General features: G+C 63.9%; 1 protein-coding gene across 2 annotated transcripts; it reads right to left on the bottom strand.

Moving 5' to 3' along the window:
* Positions 1-5,898: 5,898 nt before the first annotated feature.
* Positions 5,899-15,546, bottom strand: LIMK1 (LIM domain kinase 1). Of its 2 annotated transcripts, none has more exons than XM_053961558.1 (16): positions 15,404-15,546; positions 13,468-13,564; positions 10,614-10,752; positions 10,132-10,241; positions 9,864-10,055; positions 9,359-9,464; positions 9,093-9,277; positions 8,831-9,014; positions 8,665-8,751; positions 8,371-8,502; positions 8,201-8,260; positions 8,037-8,102; positions 7,795-7,951; positions 7,640-7,695; positions 7,051-7,208; positions 5,899-6,958 (listed from the first exon to the last, which is right to left on the bottom strand). In XM_053961558.1, the coding sequence occupies exons 1-16, from the start codon at positions 15,459-15,461 to the stop codon at positions 6,808-6,810; spliced, it is 1,938 nt and encodes a 645-aa protein (XP_053817533.1). In that variant the 5' UTR covers positions 15,462-15,546; the 3' UTR covers positions 5,899-6,807. The 2 variants fall into 2 exon arrangements, with proteins under 2 accessions (XP_053817533.1, XP_053817534.1); XM_053961559.1 differs by having other exon boundaries at positions 5,899-6,032.
* Between the last annotated feature and the right edge of the window lie 757 nt (positions 15,547-16,303).

The following is a 16,303-nucleotide window of genomic DNA, read 5'->3' as shown; positions in this document are numbered from 1 at the left end:
CCCATGACAGTGAGTGACCTCCTGGCAGTGTCACCAGCACCGGGCATTGCCCTGCAGGTACCAGGTACTGTGCAGGAGGCACTGGGCTCCACACCAGCCACTGGCTCTTGGGAACACTGGGCACCAGTTAGGGGGTGTTAGGTACTGGGAAAACACCTGGCACCACACATCCCACGTCTCCTGCTGGCTACCAGGGACTGGCGACTGCACTGGGCAGGGGTCACCAAGTCCCAGTCTCCCAGTGTTCCCTCTGCAAAATCCCAGCCTGCCTCCCCCTCCCGAAGCCCTTCCCAGGGCTGCTGAGCCACCCTGCCCCTGGCTGGTGGGCTGGCAAAGGGACCCAGGCACCTGGCCGGCCGTGCCCCTCTCCCCATCCCCACTCCCATCCCACCTCAGGGATGGCAGCACCTTCCCGGGATGCCCCCGGCCCCGAGCCCATGTGAGTGGCAGTGGCACGCGGCTGTGTCCCCGTGTCCCTGAGGGCAGGGAGGATGCTGGCACCGCGGGCGGGGTTGCCTGGAGCGCTCGTGTTCCGGCCGTGAAAGGGGCCGGGGGAGCCTTGGCCACGGTGGCTGCTCCCCGTGGCGAGCAGCTGGCAGAGCTCAGCCTTCCCCAGATTTCAGTCTCCTGGCCCAGCTGCCCCTCAGGACTGTCCTTGTCCCACCTCAAATTCACTCCAAGCCAGGGAGCTGGTGAGGTCGCATGCATTCCCAGCACATCCCTCTCATGAGCTTTTCCTCACTTGCCTCAGTTTCCCTGCCCATGAAAAAAGCCAGTGGTAATTCCCCAGGAGGAAAAGACAGATCCAGCCCCAGTCAGGCTCTGACTGAAGCTGTGTGACTCCACAGGGACTATCTCAGCTTTGTCCCCAACCTTGTCACTGCCTGGAATCTCTTTCCCTCGGATGTTATAGATCCAGGCTGTGTCCAGATCGCTCTACATTCCCTTTATTCCCATAAATAACCATCACAGGCTCAACACAGCCTCAGAGAGCACCGGTGGCCACCTCGACCCTGTATTCAAGGGGTCCAGGCAGGGATCCTGCTCTCCCAGCACCTCATCTTGGCTGGCTGGGGGGTCCAAACAGGGGCAGGTAGGGGCAGGCAGGGGCAGGCAGGTGAGGATGGCTGTTTACATCCCTAATCCCCACAGCCAGCCCTTTCCTCCAGGATTACCGGGGATTAGGGGCTCGGGGGCTCCAGGAGCTGAGCCTGGGCTCTCCCTGCCCTTCAAGGAGCAGCGCTGAGCCCCGCGGGAGTGGGAGGGCACTGCCGGGATGAGTTCTCAGGCTGGCACTGCTGGGATGAGCTCGGTGTTCTCGACCTGGCCAGCTGGCACAGCCCGGAGCAATCACCCGCTTGTCATGGCCTTGCTCCGGTAGCCCAGTGCCCATCGAGGCCGGGGAGCTGCAACCTGGGCTTTACACAGAGCATTAAAAGCTGAAGGGATCAGCTGTAGAGCGGGAGGGGACACAGGGGCTGCATGTTCCTGTCTGGGAGATGACGCCAAGGGGAGCGATGGTGACGCCCAGGGAGGGCGGCACAGCTGGAAAAGTCCCCAAGGTCCCCGAGGCACCCCGGGGTCCCTCGGGCTGGCAGAAGCAGCGATCCTAGGTCCCGGCCCGGCTGGGAAGTCTCAGCTCGCTACTGGGGCCCGAAGCTCTATAATTACCATGGGAGGCTGAGTTATTTTGGGAAGCGGCTTTGCTGCTGCCAAAGCTTTTATTCCTCCAAACCAAAACAAGATGGAAAGAGCCCAGCCCAGGATGCTGCATCCGGCGGGCGTGGGGAGCTTAACCTCCTCGCTGCCTGCACCGGGGCTGCCGGCTCCCCCTGCCCACACTGGCATCACCCAGCACTGCCCGGGGCTTGGGCTGCCCTGGAGGGTTCAAAGGAGGGTCGGGGGGTGAAGACTTGGGGTCATGGAGACCTGGTGTCAGCCAGGCATGGGATGGGGCTGGGGTCAGTCCCATCCTCTTCTGCTGGCAGGTCCAGAGGCCACATGCTCGGATGCTTCCCCGCATCTGCCGTGAGAACCTCTATTTTTAGCTCCTTCTCTTGTACCGGGTCCCATCTGGGGGCCTTCCCAGGCCGCTGGCTGGGCCGAGGAATACCATGTGCAGGGAGTGGAGCACCTCACTGCAGTGACACATCTCACAGGTCACTGGGATGCCCCAAGGGTCCATCCCCAAAGCCACTGAGCAGAGGCAGAAGTTCTGATCTCCCCTCTCCAAAGCAGCCAAACAGACTCCAAGCTAGGAATAGACTCATTTTTCCCACTGTGGAAAGGACGAGCAACATCAGGCACCCTACGGTGCTCCCCAAGATCTGCTCCACCACAGGGATGAGGTGGGTTGGGGGGCGGGTCTGTGCTCAGGGTGGACCCTGAAAACTTGGGATGTAACTCCTGCCTTTTGGCCTCTTACCCATCGTCTGAGCCCAGAAGGGCTGCCCATGCCTGGGCTGCTCCCTGTGCTTGAGTCTTGTAGGGCAGTCAATAGCCCCCAAACCCATGGTCTGGGGTCCCCCAAACCCAACCCCATATGCCAGGGTCCCACAGGTTCCCAAACCCATGCGCAGGGGTTCCCTAGATGCACATGCCAGGGTCCCACAGCTCCCCAAACCCACACACTAGGGTCTCCCCATCCTTGGGCTGTCTCTGCAGGGAGCTCCTGCTCAGAGTAGGGGGGCCTGGGGGTTCTAAGGGCCCACATTCCCCAAGTCCGGGTAGTGCCAGCCCCTTGGAGGGGTTTGGACATGGGATGTGCTCTAAAGGACGGTGTCACAGCAGTGGGGAAGGTATCACAGCCATCCGAACCCACGAGCCCATGTGGTCCCACCCTGGCCCTGCCCACACAAGGCTCCCTTCCCTCCTTGGACTGAACCTTCCCACAGCTCGTCACGTGTCACCAGCTCCCAAATCCCTCCCAAAGGACTCATCAGTCGATGCTGCCCATCCCTGATCCTGCCTGGCACTGGGCCATCACTTACCTCTCCTCTGGAGCCCCACTGCCAAGGGGCTGTGCTGCAGCTGGGGGAGGACAGCAGTGGGACTGAGGAGAAGCCATTTTTCCCATCAGAAGCAGCTGAAGCTTTCAGGTACCGCCAGCTGTCCCCTCCCAGGTGCCTGTGTCCCCACAGGACCAGCAGCTGGTTTAGGGATGGGCCCCACATGCTGGCAGAGAGGGGCAGGATGGCAGAACCACATTCCCAGGGCTGTGTTTATAAATGCCGTGTTTATATAGACCTTACAAAAACTGCTGGCAAATGAGGTGGGAACTGTTTCCCATGGGATTTTCTTGCCTGGATTTGGCCAGCCTCACCTGTCAGGGACCAGAGGACACTGGAGGGGGGGACAGGAGCTACAGTGACAGCCCTTCCTCCCATGCCCATATCCCACAGACCACTCCAGCTACAGGGGAAATTGAGGCAGACAGGTACTGACCCCCCACCACTGGCCTCGGAGCTCCACCAGGGTTTTGGGTGTCTGATGTTCCTCATAGAGTCACCAGTTCCTGGTGACATGTGTGACCCAAGGACATGGCTCCTATCCCAGCCCAGGTTGCACAGGGGAGGTGTGACAGTGACACCAAATTGTGGAGGGAGGGCTCAGGCTGCTGCAGAGCCACACAAAGCCCCTGTTCCTGAGCCAGGGGAGGGATCCTGTACCCAGCAGACAAAGGTGGCTCTGGGGACAGGATCAAGCATGACAGACACCCTGCAGAGCCACGTGCCAGATGCAGGATGGGAGATCACAGGGATGGAGGACAGGAATGATCCCAGGATGTCTCTAGTCCAGCCTCTGGCTGAGGTGGAAAGGGCTCCAGAGGATCCCAAAGCCATTGCCTGCTCACCACTGGAAAATCCTCATGTGGGGATGAGTCTTCCTGTGGCCGGGGATGGGGACCAGGCCCCATGTCCCCATGGAGCTGGACACCCCAGCCGGACCCCTGTGACTCTCCTCCAGCTCCACACATCCCTATGGAGCTGGGTGCCTTGGTGGGATCCCAAGAATCCTTTTCCATCTCCACACATCCCTGTGCAGCTGGGTGTCCTGACTGGTCCCCAGCACCTCTTCTCCTTGCACATCTCAAGCCTCATGAGGACCCTCTGCCCATTACCCCTGTCACAAGATATCCCCCAGGAGGGTCCCGGCAGCACCAGTGCCCACCTTGCCAGGATTCTGGGAGAGCCTGCCCTTGCTCCTCTCCCCTGGAGTCCCAAACTTCCCCACGAGGAAGGTGACAAACCCACATCCGATGGTTCATGGCTGGATCTCTCAGCTGTTCCCTTGCCAGAGCCACTGGTGCCTTTGGCCACCCCCTTGGTGGGGACATGTGGCTCCCCACATGCCACCATTCCAAACTGGGGTCAGACATGGGCAGGACCCTACCAGAGACATCCCTGGGAGGGCACAGAGCAGGACCTGGGAGGAGACAGTGGACGCAGTGGCAGCTCTTGGTGGCCTGTGACGTGGTCTGGGTGGCCCTGTCCCTTCTGGGAAGGGATGGCTGGAGGGGACAGCCAGGTGCTGGTGATGGGATGAGCCCCTCCCACAGGCTGGGTGAGGCTAGACCAGGGCTGGATTTGGGCACAGGGTGCTGCACACCTCTGGAAGGGACTTTCGAGTGACAGTGACAGTGACAGCATGGGGCCACTGCAGCTGTGCCAGAGCCACCTCCCTGCCTGGCCAGGCGGTGTCCCAGCTGGTGGTGTGGTCTGGGATGAGTTGGTGATCACAGGGGTGACTGAGTGGCCACTTGGTGTTGTGGCCAGCTGCTGGCTCTTGCCCCAAGGGCCACCAGCAAGTGTCCCAGTGGGTGTGGTGTCCCTGGCACCACCAGGCATCCCTAGGTGAGGGGCTGGGGGGGGTCCCCATGGATTTGGGGGTTCCTACTGCAGGGCTGAGGGTCTCCTGAGGTCCTGCTCTCCTGTGGCAGCAGGGGACAGGGGACTGTGGTGTTTCCTAGGTGTGATGGCCACAGTGAGTCCCTCACCCCAGCATTCCCAGGGAGTGACAAGTGTCCTGCTCTCAGGGCGAAGAATCAGCACAATGGGGTGTCACCAGGGGCAGTGTGGTGTCACCAAGGAAGGCGTGACAGCCTGTGACACCAGGCAGGGTGTTGGTCCCTGTCTCTCACTGGGGCACTGGGGAACAGGCAGTCAGGAGCCACCCCAGGAGGGGGGTCAGAGCCACTGTCACTACATCCCCCCCATGTCCCTCTGGAGCAAAAAACCATGAGGTTTCCTGGTGGGGGTTCCAGCCTGGATCCTGGGACCCCTTCAGGCTCCTTCTCCAGTTGCAGCATCACTGGGGACATCCTTGGGGACATCCCCCCAGTCCCATCCCTTCCCTGTCACCCCCACCTCAGATCTTTGGGTTCCAGCTTCCAAAACTCACCATCTCCCAAGGATGGAGCTCTCCCACCTTGGAGACCTTAGTTTGCATCCAAAAGGTGCTGAGGACAGAGGGACAGCACGGGAGGGCCATGGCCTACCCCAGCATGAGCCACCTCACTGTTCCCTGGGGCTGCTTTTACACCAAAGGCAAATCAGCTCCATGGCACCGATGGTCAGACGGCTCTGTCACCTGCCTGTCACCACCCTGCCATGACAGTGGGAATGGCCACCAGGCCAGCAAGGGGACACAGCACTTGGGGGCCCTGGTGACATAAGCAGGGATGGCACCAGTCCCAGGGCTGGGGGCACCCACAATGGGGTGGGAACAGTACAAAGGGGGACAAGAGTACTGCCCCCATGGGGGTGAGCTAGCTGGTGGGTGCCACCACGGCCAGTGCCACAGCCCCACCCTGAGCAGAGGGACCATCCCCTCCTGCCTCAGTTTCCTCAGGAGCTCCCAGCCCCCCCGGGGGAGGTGAGCGATTGCCAACAGGCCGGGCAGCGAGCGGGGAAGGATTTATTGACTCACGGCTCGGGGTACATCACAGTTTGAGCTCCCTTCCCGCCTCCACAGAGGACGTCACCTTGGACTTCCCGGGCAAAAGTGCACGGAGAGGCTTCACAGTTTGATCCCTTTGGGAAAGCAGAACCGAGGCAGTGACAAATGGCAAACGCTACGTTGTATGAAAAAATAATACAAACTCTTCTCTTTAAATATCTTACAGAAAAATGAACCTGAATAAAGAGCATGAAAAGCACCGCGTGGCGCAACCCCCTGGGCCCTCCAGGGCAGGGGGACCGAGATGAGCCGCAGCCCCATGTCCCTCTGGAGCACCCGGCGGCGTGTCCCCGGGGCTGCATGGTCAGGGCTCAGCATGGGCAGCAGAGGCGTGGGGGTGGCAGGGACCGCTACGTGCCTGCCCCCACACCACGGGGGTGTCGCCCACGACCCCTCGCTCAGCCGGGGGTGCCGGCAGCAGCCTCAGGGGCCGGCCGAGGGCGTTGCTACGAGGGTGCCCTGGGGGGCCGCGGGGTCCCTCCTGTGTCCAAGTGCAAGTTCACGGAAAGCCAAGGCACCGCCGCAAGGCCGCGGCTCTGTCCGGGGGAGCCCGGGGGCTCGGGCGGGGGCAGCCCCGCTGTGCAAAGGGGAGGTGAGCCAGGGTGGGGGACACGGGGACAGTCACCGCGGTGCGGCCAGCCGGGCCGGTCCTGGTGGTCAGAGCTACGGCGTGGGGGGTGCCCAGGGCCATGCGGCCCCGGGGAGATCCGGCTCCCCGGGGTGGACAGCAGGGGTTGGGGCACGTCCAGGGGCCCGGGGATCCAGCCCCGGGGTGAGGCAGCCCCGGGAGCAGCTGGTGGCGGGTGCAGCTCCTTCTCCCGTGGCTGCAGAGGCGTGCGGGCGGGGGCTCTACCGCGGGGCCGCGGGCAGCCCCCCCTCCCGCCGGTGCGTCTCCCCGAAGGCTCGGTCCAGCTGCTCCAGCTGGGAGCTCAGTGGCAAGTGGATCTCCAGGTGCATGCGCAGCGTCTCCAGCCACTGCTCCAGCTTGGCGAAGGACGGCCTGAGCAACGAGGGGGACACGTGGCGGCTCCAGTGGCTCTGTCCCCACCCCGTCCCCCGCCCCAGGGACCCCTGGGGATCTCCATCACCCACCGCTTCTCGGGGTCCAAGTCGCAGCAGCAGACGGCGATGGGGAAGAAGCTGGGGGGGCAGGCGGGGGGGCAGTAGCGTTCCAGGAAGCCCCGGACGTTGAGGCCGAAGTCGGTGGTGCGGGGCAGGTAATCGGGGTCGGCGCTCACCCGGCCGATGATCTGGGCGTAGTGGAAGGAACGGGTGGGCTCAGCACCAAGGGGGAACCTCAACTTCAAACAGGGACCCCTAAGCCCCAGGGGGGAGATTTCCAAGCCCCAGGAGGGAGCCCAAACACAATGAAGAAACCCCAACTCCAAGGGAGAGACCCCAACAGGGAGACCCTTAACCAAAGGAGAGAGGCCCCAACTCCAAGGGAGGACTCCAAGTCTAAGAGGGGGAACTCAAGCACAGTGAGGACCTCAACCCTAAAAGGAAAATCCCAACCCCAAGGGGGAGAACCTTACCCTGGAGGGGAACCCAAACACCATGAGGACTCCAAGCCCTAGGGGGACCCCAAGCCCAAGGGGAACACCCCAACCTTGGAGGAGTGACCCCAAACGCCATGAGGACCCCAGCGCCCATGCCAGACCCCAGCCCCAGGGGCACTTGCCTCGCATAGGACGATGCCGAAGGAGAAGATGTCCACCTTCTCATCATAGCTCCTCCCTGCAGACACAGGGTCAGGCCATGTCACAGGTCCTGTCCCAGCCCCACCAATCGTCCCCTGCCTGGGGACAGAGCCCTGGCTGGTCATATTTCCCTCACCATTGATCATCTCGGGGGCCATCCAGTAGGGGTTCCCCACCACTGTGTAGCGTTTCTTGCGGTCCGGTTTCTTCAGGTTCTTGAGATGTTCAGGCTGGCTCTTCTCGTCCACCATCAGCCGCGCCAGCCCGAAGTCAGCCACCACCACACTCTTGTTCTGGGGGGCACAGGGAGCAGTGAGTCACACAGGGACTGAGAGCCCCAGCCAGGCTGGGGAAGGCCAGCACGAAGGTGGGACTCACCTCCCGCACGAGGCAGTTGTGAGAGTTGAGGTCGCGGTGGATGATGTTCATGGAGTGGAGGTAGGCCTGTGGGAAGGGTGGGCTGAGAGCAGGGGCACACCTATGCCATGGTCCCCCCACTCACCAGTACCTGTCCCACCCACTCATCCCATGGTGGCACCCACCATGCCAGCGGCGATGTCCTTGGCAAAGCTGACCCGCTGGCTCCAGGGGTAGTGGCTGTCCTGGGGGGCAGGAGGGGGAATTTGCTGGAACTAGAAAAGGAAGAGGGGTCCCCCAGCCCCATTGGGGCTATGGGGTGGTGGGGGACCAATCTGCCTCCCCCAGTGCTCACCATACTCTTGATGAGGCTCCTCAAGGTGCCCCCTTTGATGTACTCTGTGATGAAGTTGAGCCTCTTCTCCTTGTAGAGCACCCCAATGAACTTGAGCACATTGGGGTGCTCCAGGCAGCGCATCACCTTCACCTGCAGGAGACCCCCCCAGTCCCATGTCCGTGACACCCCAAGGCTCTCACACGCCCTGGACAGAGCTGCTGCCTGTAGGCTCAGTGGGCAGGGCTGCACCCACGGGGCTTGGTCACCCTTGTGTCCCTGCAACCTGGGGGATTAGGGACAGGGGACCCTCACCTCCTTGAGGAAGGTCCTCTGCGTCTCCTCATCGAAGCGGATCAGCTCCTTCATGACCATCACCTCGCCCGTCTCCCGATGTGTCACCTGGCCGGGAGTGCAGGGACTCAGCCATCCCCCTCCACCCTGAGGAGCCGAGACCCCCGCCCTTGTGTCCCCTGCCCACCTTGATGGCCTGGCCGAAGCAGCCCTTGCCCAGCACCTCTCCGTGGATGAGGTCCGAGGGGCGGAAGATGCGGTGGGCACGGGACACGACACGCAGGGACTCGGAGCGCCCAATGTCCTTGCGCTGGGACACGGGAGAGCCCACGGAGCCCGAGCCTGGGGACTTGTCCGTGCTGCAGCTCCTCCTGCAGGATGGATGGCAGAGGTCAGCGCTCGGGGGGGGGGGGGGGACCCAGCTGGGGTGGGAGCAGGGGTGGCCTTACGTGACAGCGCGCTGGCGCATGGCAGCGGGGTCCCCACAGGGCACAGGGGCTGGTGAGCGCAGGGGGCTGCACAGGGCGGGCAGGGGGCTGCCTGCCAGCCCTGGCTCCTGGCCCAGGGGCTCATGGGGGTCATGCTCGATGGTTAGCTGCAGCAAGCGGCTCGTCTCCTGGATCAGCAGGTCGATCTGCACAGGGAAATGACAATGGGGCGGGTTTGGGGACGTGGCGGAAGTGGGGCTGGCTGGGGTGTGACAAGGGGACCGTACCTCGTCCAGGGGGACGTGGCCAATGGGGGTCCCGTTGATCTCCAGGATGCGGTCACCAACGTGGATGGAGTTCTTCACGTCAGGGCTGATGCAGTCCGGGTCCACCCTGTGGGGACGGTGGGGTCAGAGCCCCAACACTGTCACCATCAGGGGGGTGTGCTAGGACACTCCCAACGGGTGTGTCAGACCCCACTGTCACCTCCTGGACAGGGACATGCTGCCACAGTCTCCACAAGCCACCCCAACCACACAGGGACATGTGTAGTACCCAGAGCCCACTTTGGCATATGAAGCAGTGACAGCATGGCCAGGGGCACACCAGCACAGCCCCCACAGACCCCCCTGCAGCTGGGGACACGCCACCCCTGGACAGTGAGGACAGCCCAGCACCACCCCTCCTCCTCCCACCCCAAAAGGTGTCCCTGGGATGGATCCCAGGGGCAGAAGGGGCACGGGATGCCCCAGCCCTGGGGAGGGGACGGTGGCAGAGGGGACAGGGACGCACTCTCGGACGCGCACGGTGCGCGGGTGCTCGGTGCCGCAGCCCTGGTCGATGGAGACGGAGAAGCCGCGCTTGCCATCGGAGCAGGCAGGGATGGACACGAGGGTGACGGTGTGAGGGATGCGGGAGGCCGGGGAGTCCGGCAGGATCTGCTCGATCACCGGTGTCACCACCATCTGGTAGTAGCAGTGGCCGCTGTGGGGAGCAGAGCAGGAGGGTGGGTGGGGGTGCCGGGGGACACGTCCCCCCGGTCTCCCCAGAGCAGACGTACCAGTAGAGCTTGGAGCGCTCCACCAGCGCGTAGGTGTCCCCGTCCCCGATGAAGGCGCGGCAGTTGAGGCAGCTGAAGCACTCAGGGTGATACTTCTGCTCCCCGGCCACCTGTGGGCAGTGCCATCAGCCCTGGGACCCCCTGTCCAGGCACCGAGGCAGGGCTGGGGCTCGGAGGGGCCTGGGAGCACCCACGGGTGCACTGGGGCCATCGGTAGGGCAGGCTGAGCCATGCAAAGGTGGAGACAGAAGTGCCACCAAGCTGGAGGTGGCTGCACGAACATCTCCCACCACCCTGAGCTTCTCCCCTGCATTCCCCAACCCCAGCAAGGCCCTCCAGGGTCTCCTAAAATGCAGACATCATCCCTGACATGCCCAGTGGTGCTGGGGGTCTGCACCCCTTTCCCACCTCCCCTGCTCTTCAGGAGCTCAGCCATGGCACAAGGCTCCATGTCCTAACCGTGGGGACCCCGTGGTGCTCACCATGACCAGCCCCTTGGTGATCTGCTCGGAGCAGCCGTGGCACAGCTCCCCGAAGCGTGCCCAGTAATCCTTCTTGCAGTACAGGCGCCCATCCTTCTCGTAGTACTGGTGTGACAGGGAGGCCCCGCACTCGCAACACCTGCGGCGGGGATGGGGACACCCTTGTCACCTTGTCCCTGCTGGGGACACAGCCAGTGCTTGCCCACTCCACAGCTCTCTGGGCAAGCTGCTTCCCTCACTTCCTATGTAGCTGCAGGGCCACTGCATCAATGTGTCACCATCCCCAGGGTGACAGCAGGTGATTCCAGAGGTGACAGTGCAGGCTGGGGCTGCAGGGACACGTGGGGACACTGGGGTGGACAAGGGAGGGGACGTGGGGCAGGGAGAGGCATGAGGAGGGAAGCGCCAGCCCTGCATGGATGTGCCAGCCTGGACAAAGACACACAGAGGGATGTACCAGACTGGTGACAGACACGCCACCCTGGTGACAGACATGCCAGCCTGGCACAGGTTTACAAAGGGATGAGACAGACTGGTCACAAGCGTGGCAGCCTGGTTACGGACAGAGGGACATCCCACCCTGGTGACAGATACACAGAAGGGCATGTCTCTCTACCCATGACTAGGGTGACATGCCAGTCTGGTCACAGACATACAGAGGGAAATCCCACCCTTGTCATGGGTCTGTTACCCTGCTCACAGATGTGACAGCCTGGTCATGGGTGCACAGAGGAACACGTCACCCTAATCATGGACAGAGGGATGTCCACCCTGGTCACAGACACACACAGGGATGTGCCAGCCTGGTGAGAGACGCACCAGCCTGGTCATAGATATGCAGAGGGATGTGCCAGACTTGCCACGGACATGACACCGTGGTGACAGACGTGCCAGTCTGCGTGTGTCTCTGGCACAGACACACAGAGAGATGTCCCAGCCTGGCCACAGATGTGCCAAGCTGGCACAGACACACAGAGAGATGTCCCAGCCTGGCCACAGATGTGCCAAGCTGGCACAGACACACAGAGAGATGTCCCAGCCTGGCCACAGATGTGCCAAGCTGGCACAGACACACAGAGAGATGTCCCAGCCTGGTCACAGACACACATAGGGATATGCCAGCCTGGTCATGGATATACAGAGAGATGTCCCACCCTCTGTGGGGCAGATGTGCCAGCCAGTTCAGGGACAGAGGGACATGCTCCCTTGGTCACAAACTCCCTACCCCGGCACTGACAGCCAGAGGGACATGCCAGCCTGGCCAGGGACATGCCAGCCTTGGGACAATCTGCAAGGGACACAGGGGTGGGGGAGCTGCTTGGGGACTGGTACAGGGGGTGACAACAGCAGGGTGTGCCCAGGGTGCAGAGGGGCCTGTCAGTTTTGGGATACAGCAGCAGAGGTGCACATCAGACTGGTGCAGGAGGGGACAGGGGGTACCAGAGAGGATTTGTGGGGGGGTGTGGGAGTGGCTGGGGGGTGCAGAAGGGGAGCTATAGAGGATTTCCTGTAAGGGAGCGCTGAATGGGTGCAGAGGATGCTGGGGGAGGGGTGCAGGGGCCTGCAAGGTGGGAGAGCCTCTTGGGGAGGGGGTTGAGGGATGCAGGGGGAGCTGTAGGGGATTTCCTGTAGGGGATTTGCAGGGGATTTTGCAGGGATGCTGCAGAGTGCAGGGGCTGCAGAGGGGGTGCAGGGGGAGCTGTAGGGGATTTGCATTACCAGGGTGTTGGAGGGTGCAGGATTGCTGCAGGACACTCTGCAGGGGATGCCGGGGGGCTCCCGGGGACTGTCGCAGTCCTCCCCCCGCCCCTGGCCATGCAGGTGGAATACCAACCAGCGGTGACTTCACGGCGCGGTGTTTCCCCACCCCATGACGTCACCGCTCGAGGACTCCCCCTCCGATGGCGCAGCACAAAACCTCCCCTGGGCTGGGGGTGGGGGCGGGGAGGAGGAGGAGGAGGAAGGGGAGGAAGAGCAGCACGGGGAGAAGGAGAGGGAAAAGGAGGGGGAAACGTAGGACAAGGGGAAGGGGAGAGGGAGAAGAGGAGGAAGAAGAGGAAGAGCAGGAGCAGAAGGAGGAAGACTTTCAGCAAGCCCAGCGCTGCCGGAAGCCGCTCATCTGGGGGGACCGGATCCATCTGCGGCCCCGTAGTGGTTTTGCTCTGGCTGACGGCCCAGAGAGGGGGAGCCGAGCATGGGGGACACAGACTGAGCCCCCCGGGGTTCCCTGGGGTGCAGAGCCCGTCCTGACCCGCTCCCACTTCAATCCCACTCCCACTCACTTGGCTCCAGTGCTCAGGACGCGGCTCTTCCTCAGCACTGCTGCCAGCATCCTCCTCCACCGACAGGGACACACCCCAGGGACAACCCTGGGCACCCCCAGCCCCACAGGGAACCCTGTCAGGTCCTGAGCACCCCTGTGCCCCCCCGACCCGGGCCCTTTCTCCTTCTCCTTCTCGGGGCTCCAACAGCTGGAGCTGCCGGGAGGGTTCGAGTGAAAGAGGAAACTGGAAGGGAGGGGGGTGGGTGACATCAGCCACACACGCCCTGTCACCCGGCAGGAGGGGACAGCGAGGGACAGGCAGCAGAGCCCTCTGCCAGGCCTGGCCTCAGCCGGAGCACCCCCATGGGTGCCAGGAGCCACAGCCACGCTCCAGCAAGTGACACCGCGAGGGCCCCACGCATGTCCCTGCCACGGCTGGAACGGGAGGGAGCGCCATCCCTCTCCCTGCAGAGCAGCCCACTGTCCCTGATGCCATCCCGGTGTCCCTAAGGCCATCCATTCCAGTGTCCCTGACACCATCCATCCCGGTGTCCCCAGCGCCGTCCACCCCAGCATCCCCGCGGGTCCCACCTGAAGCAGTCGGCGTGCCAGTCAGCCTTCAGTGCCTGCAGGTACTGCCCATCGTAGATGCCCTGCCCGCAGCTCGCACACACTGGCAGGTCGGTCCCTGCAGGCCGGGGAACACGAGGGGACGGGGCTGTCACCCCTCCAGCCAGCCCCGGCCGCGCACAGCAGCGGCCGGGATGAAATCCCTCCGCCTGGGGTGGTGAATTCCATCCCTGCCCATTGATCCCACAACGGGTCAAGGTTGGTCATGGCACCTACGGCCCCAGGGCTGGTGACAGGGCAGGGGTGGGACGGGGGCACATGGTGGGTGCAGGACAGGGGCAGAGGAGGCAGGATGGGGGCACAGAGGGTGAAGAGGGGCAGGATGGGTGCGCCAAGGGATCCAGGGAGGATGGCGGGGTGTGGGATGGGTGGTGGGTGCATGGGGGGGACAGCAGGATGAGTGCTGGGGGGTCTTGGGGGACAAAGGGGGTGCAGAGTGGGGGCACACAAAGGGGTGCAGAGTGGGTGATGGGGCACGCACGGTGCAATGGGGGGACACAGGGGGGTGCAGAGTGGGTGATGGAGGATGCAGAAGGACACACAGGGATGCTGGGTGATGAATGGGGGGGGACAGAGGGATGCTGGATGGGTGCTGGGGGATGCAGGAGAACACAGAGGGGTGCAGAGGGTGCTGGGGGATGCACAGTGCATGGGGGGACAAAGAGGGGAGCAGGGGGGGGGATGAACGGGGGACACACAGAGGGGTGCGGGGTGGATGCAGAGGTCCTGGGGATGCAAGTTCTTGGGGGGGTGTGGGGAGGTACAAGGGACCCAGCGAGTGCAGAGGGGAAGGAAGGCATATCTGGGATCTGGGGGTGCAGGAGGGATGCAGGGGGATTGGGGGGCTGCAGGAGGGATGCAGGTTGGAGGGGATGGGGGCTGCAGGAGGGGCACATGGAGTGTGCAGGGGGAGATGGGGAAGTGTGGGGATGCAGGGGGGATGTGGAGGGGCAGGAAGGGATGCAGGCTGGACAGGGGTGCAGCAGGAGATGTGGGGTGCTGGGAGGGTGCAGGCAGGGATGCAGGCTGGGGGCATGGTTATTGACAAGGAGGATGGGGGATATTTAAGGTTGCAGGGGGGAATGCAGTTGGGTGGCAGTATAAGGAAGGATGGGGGAGAAAGAGGCTGAACTGGGGGAACAGGGAAGATCTGGGGTGCAGAGGGGATGCAGGGTGAACAGGGGCCATGCCGGGACATTTGGGGGTGTAAGGAGGATGTAGGGTGGATGGGGTGCAGAGGGATGCAGGCCAGGGGAGTGATGTAGGGTGGGATCCAGGGTGACATTTAGAGGTGCAGTGGAGGATGCAGTGGATGATGTGGGCTGGCTGAGTGAGAGGTGCAGGGGGTGATTTGCGGGTACAAGAGGGATGCAGGGTGGCTGGGGAGCGCAGAGGACATGTGGGGGGCACGGGGGATGTAAGGTGTGGGACAGGCGTTTCAGAGGGGGATGTAGGGTTGGAGGGCGATGCAGGGAGGCTGTGAGGAAGCTGCACGCTGGCTGGGGGGCACGGGACGTCGGGGCGCAGGGGGGACGCAGACCAGAGAGGGATGCAGCGGGGGATGCAGGGAGGGATGAGGGATGCGGGCTGGGTGAGGGCGTGCAGGGAGGGATGCGGGCTCACGGGGACATGTGGGGATGCAGCGGTGATGCGGGCTGGGTGGCGAGTGCAGGGGGCATGCTGGGGGTGCACGGCTGCGGGACGGGGATGCCGAGGAGGATGCAGGGGCGCGGGGACAGTGGGGCGGTTGGGGGCTGCGGGAACGATGCGGGCAGGACGTGGGGGGGCTGCAGGGCGGCGGGAGGGTCCGCATGAGGCGGGCTGAGGGGTCCCGGGGCCCGAGCGGCGGCGGAAGCGCTGAGTCAGCCGGGGTGGTGGGGCTCGGAGGGTCACGCACCTTCGTCCTCTCCCATAGGCTCGTCCCTCCAGGTGCAGCACAGCAGCATCAACCTCATGCAGGCGCGCTGGCGGCGCCGCGCCGCGCCGGGCCTGTGGCGGAGGCGGTGGCGGTCCCCGCGCGGGCGCAGCCCCGGTCGGGCCCCCCCGGCCCTGCCGCTGCCGCTGCGGCTCCGGGCGGGACCGCGGCGCCGGCACCGCGCCTGCGCGGCCGCGGGGGCGGGGCGGGGCCGCGGGAGCACGGGGCGGGGCCGGGGCATCACGGGGGGGCGGGGCCAGGGTGGGTGTGGTCTGGCGGGAATGGCGATGAATGGCCGCGGTCAGGGGCGGGCCGAGGCTCGGGGGGCACGGTCGGGCCCGCGGGGTGCGCCGTTCACGGGGCCAAGCGGCCGTCCTCACCCTGCGCTGCCCATCGCGGGTGTCCCCGCACACCGCGGTGTCCCCAGCTGCGCCAGGCCAGCCCCGTGTGCAGGGCACGGGTGTCGCCACACCCACTACTGGCCATCGCGGGTGTCCCCCCGTGCCCCAGGCCGTCACTCTGGTCAGGGCGCAGCTATCCCCCATTTGCCTTGGGATGTCACCGTGGGGCATCACATGGGGGTGTCTCTCATTCCCCACATTGTCACCACGGGATAGAGCACGGACATCTCCCTGCATCCCCAGGCCACCACCATGGCAAGGGGCACGGACCTCATCCTGGTTCTCGGGCTCGTGGGCTAAGTTATGGAGGTCCCCTTCATTTCCCGCACTTTTACCACGGGACAGCACGTGGATGTCACCCCTGGGCTGTCACCAAGGGCAGGCACAGCACGGTTGGTCCTCAAGCTGTCACCGAGGCACAAGGCACGGACATTTTCCTGCACCCCCAGGCCCTCAGTACGAGTCAGAGCACAGACCTTTT

The sequence above is a fragment of the Vidua chalybeata genome, chromosome 20 (genome assembly GCF_026979565.1).
Source record: "Vidua chalybeata isolate OUT-0048 chromosome 20, bVidCha1 merged haplotype, whole genome shotgun sequence".
Classification (NCBI taxonomy): domain Eukaryota; kingdom Metazoa; phylum Chordata; class Aves; order Passeriformes; family Viduidae; genus Vidua; species Vidua chalybeata.
Note: the sequence above shows the minus strand (reverse complement) of the source record. Positions and strands in the feature narration are given on the sequence as shown.

Bases quoted from the DNA above. Each gene is read 5' to 3' on its own strand.
- LIMK1 (XM_053961558.1), bottom strand. From the start codon at position 15,461: ATGAGGTTGATGCTGCTGTGCTGCACCTGGAGGGACGAGCCTATGGGA. The intron at 9,015-9,092 runs GTAAGGCCACCC...TCCATCCTGCAG, and splicing joins ATGCGCCAGCGCGCTGTCAC to GAGGAGCTGCAGCACGGACA. The intron at 8,503-8,664 runs GTGAGGGTCCCC...GGTCTCCTGCAG, and splicing joins AGAGGACCTTCCTCAAGGAG to GTGAAGGTGATGCGCTGCCT.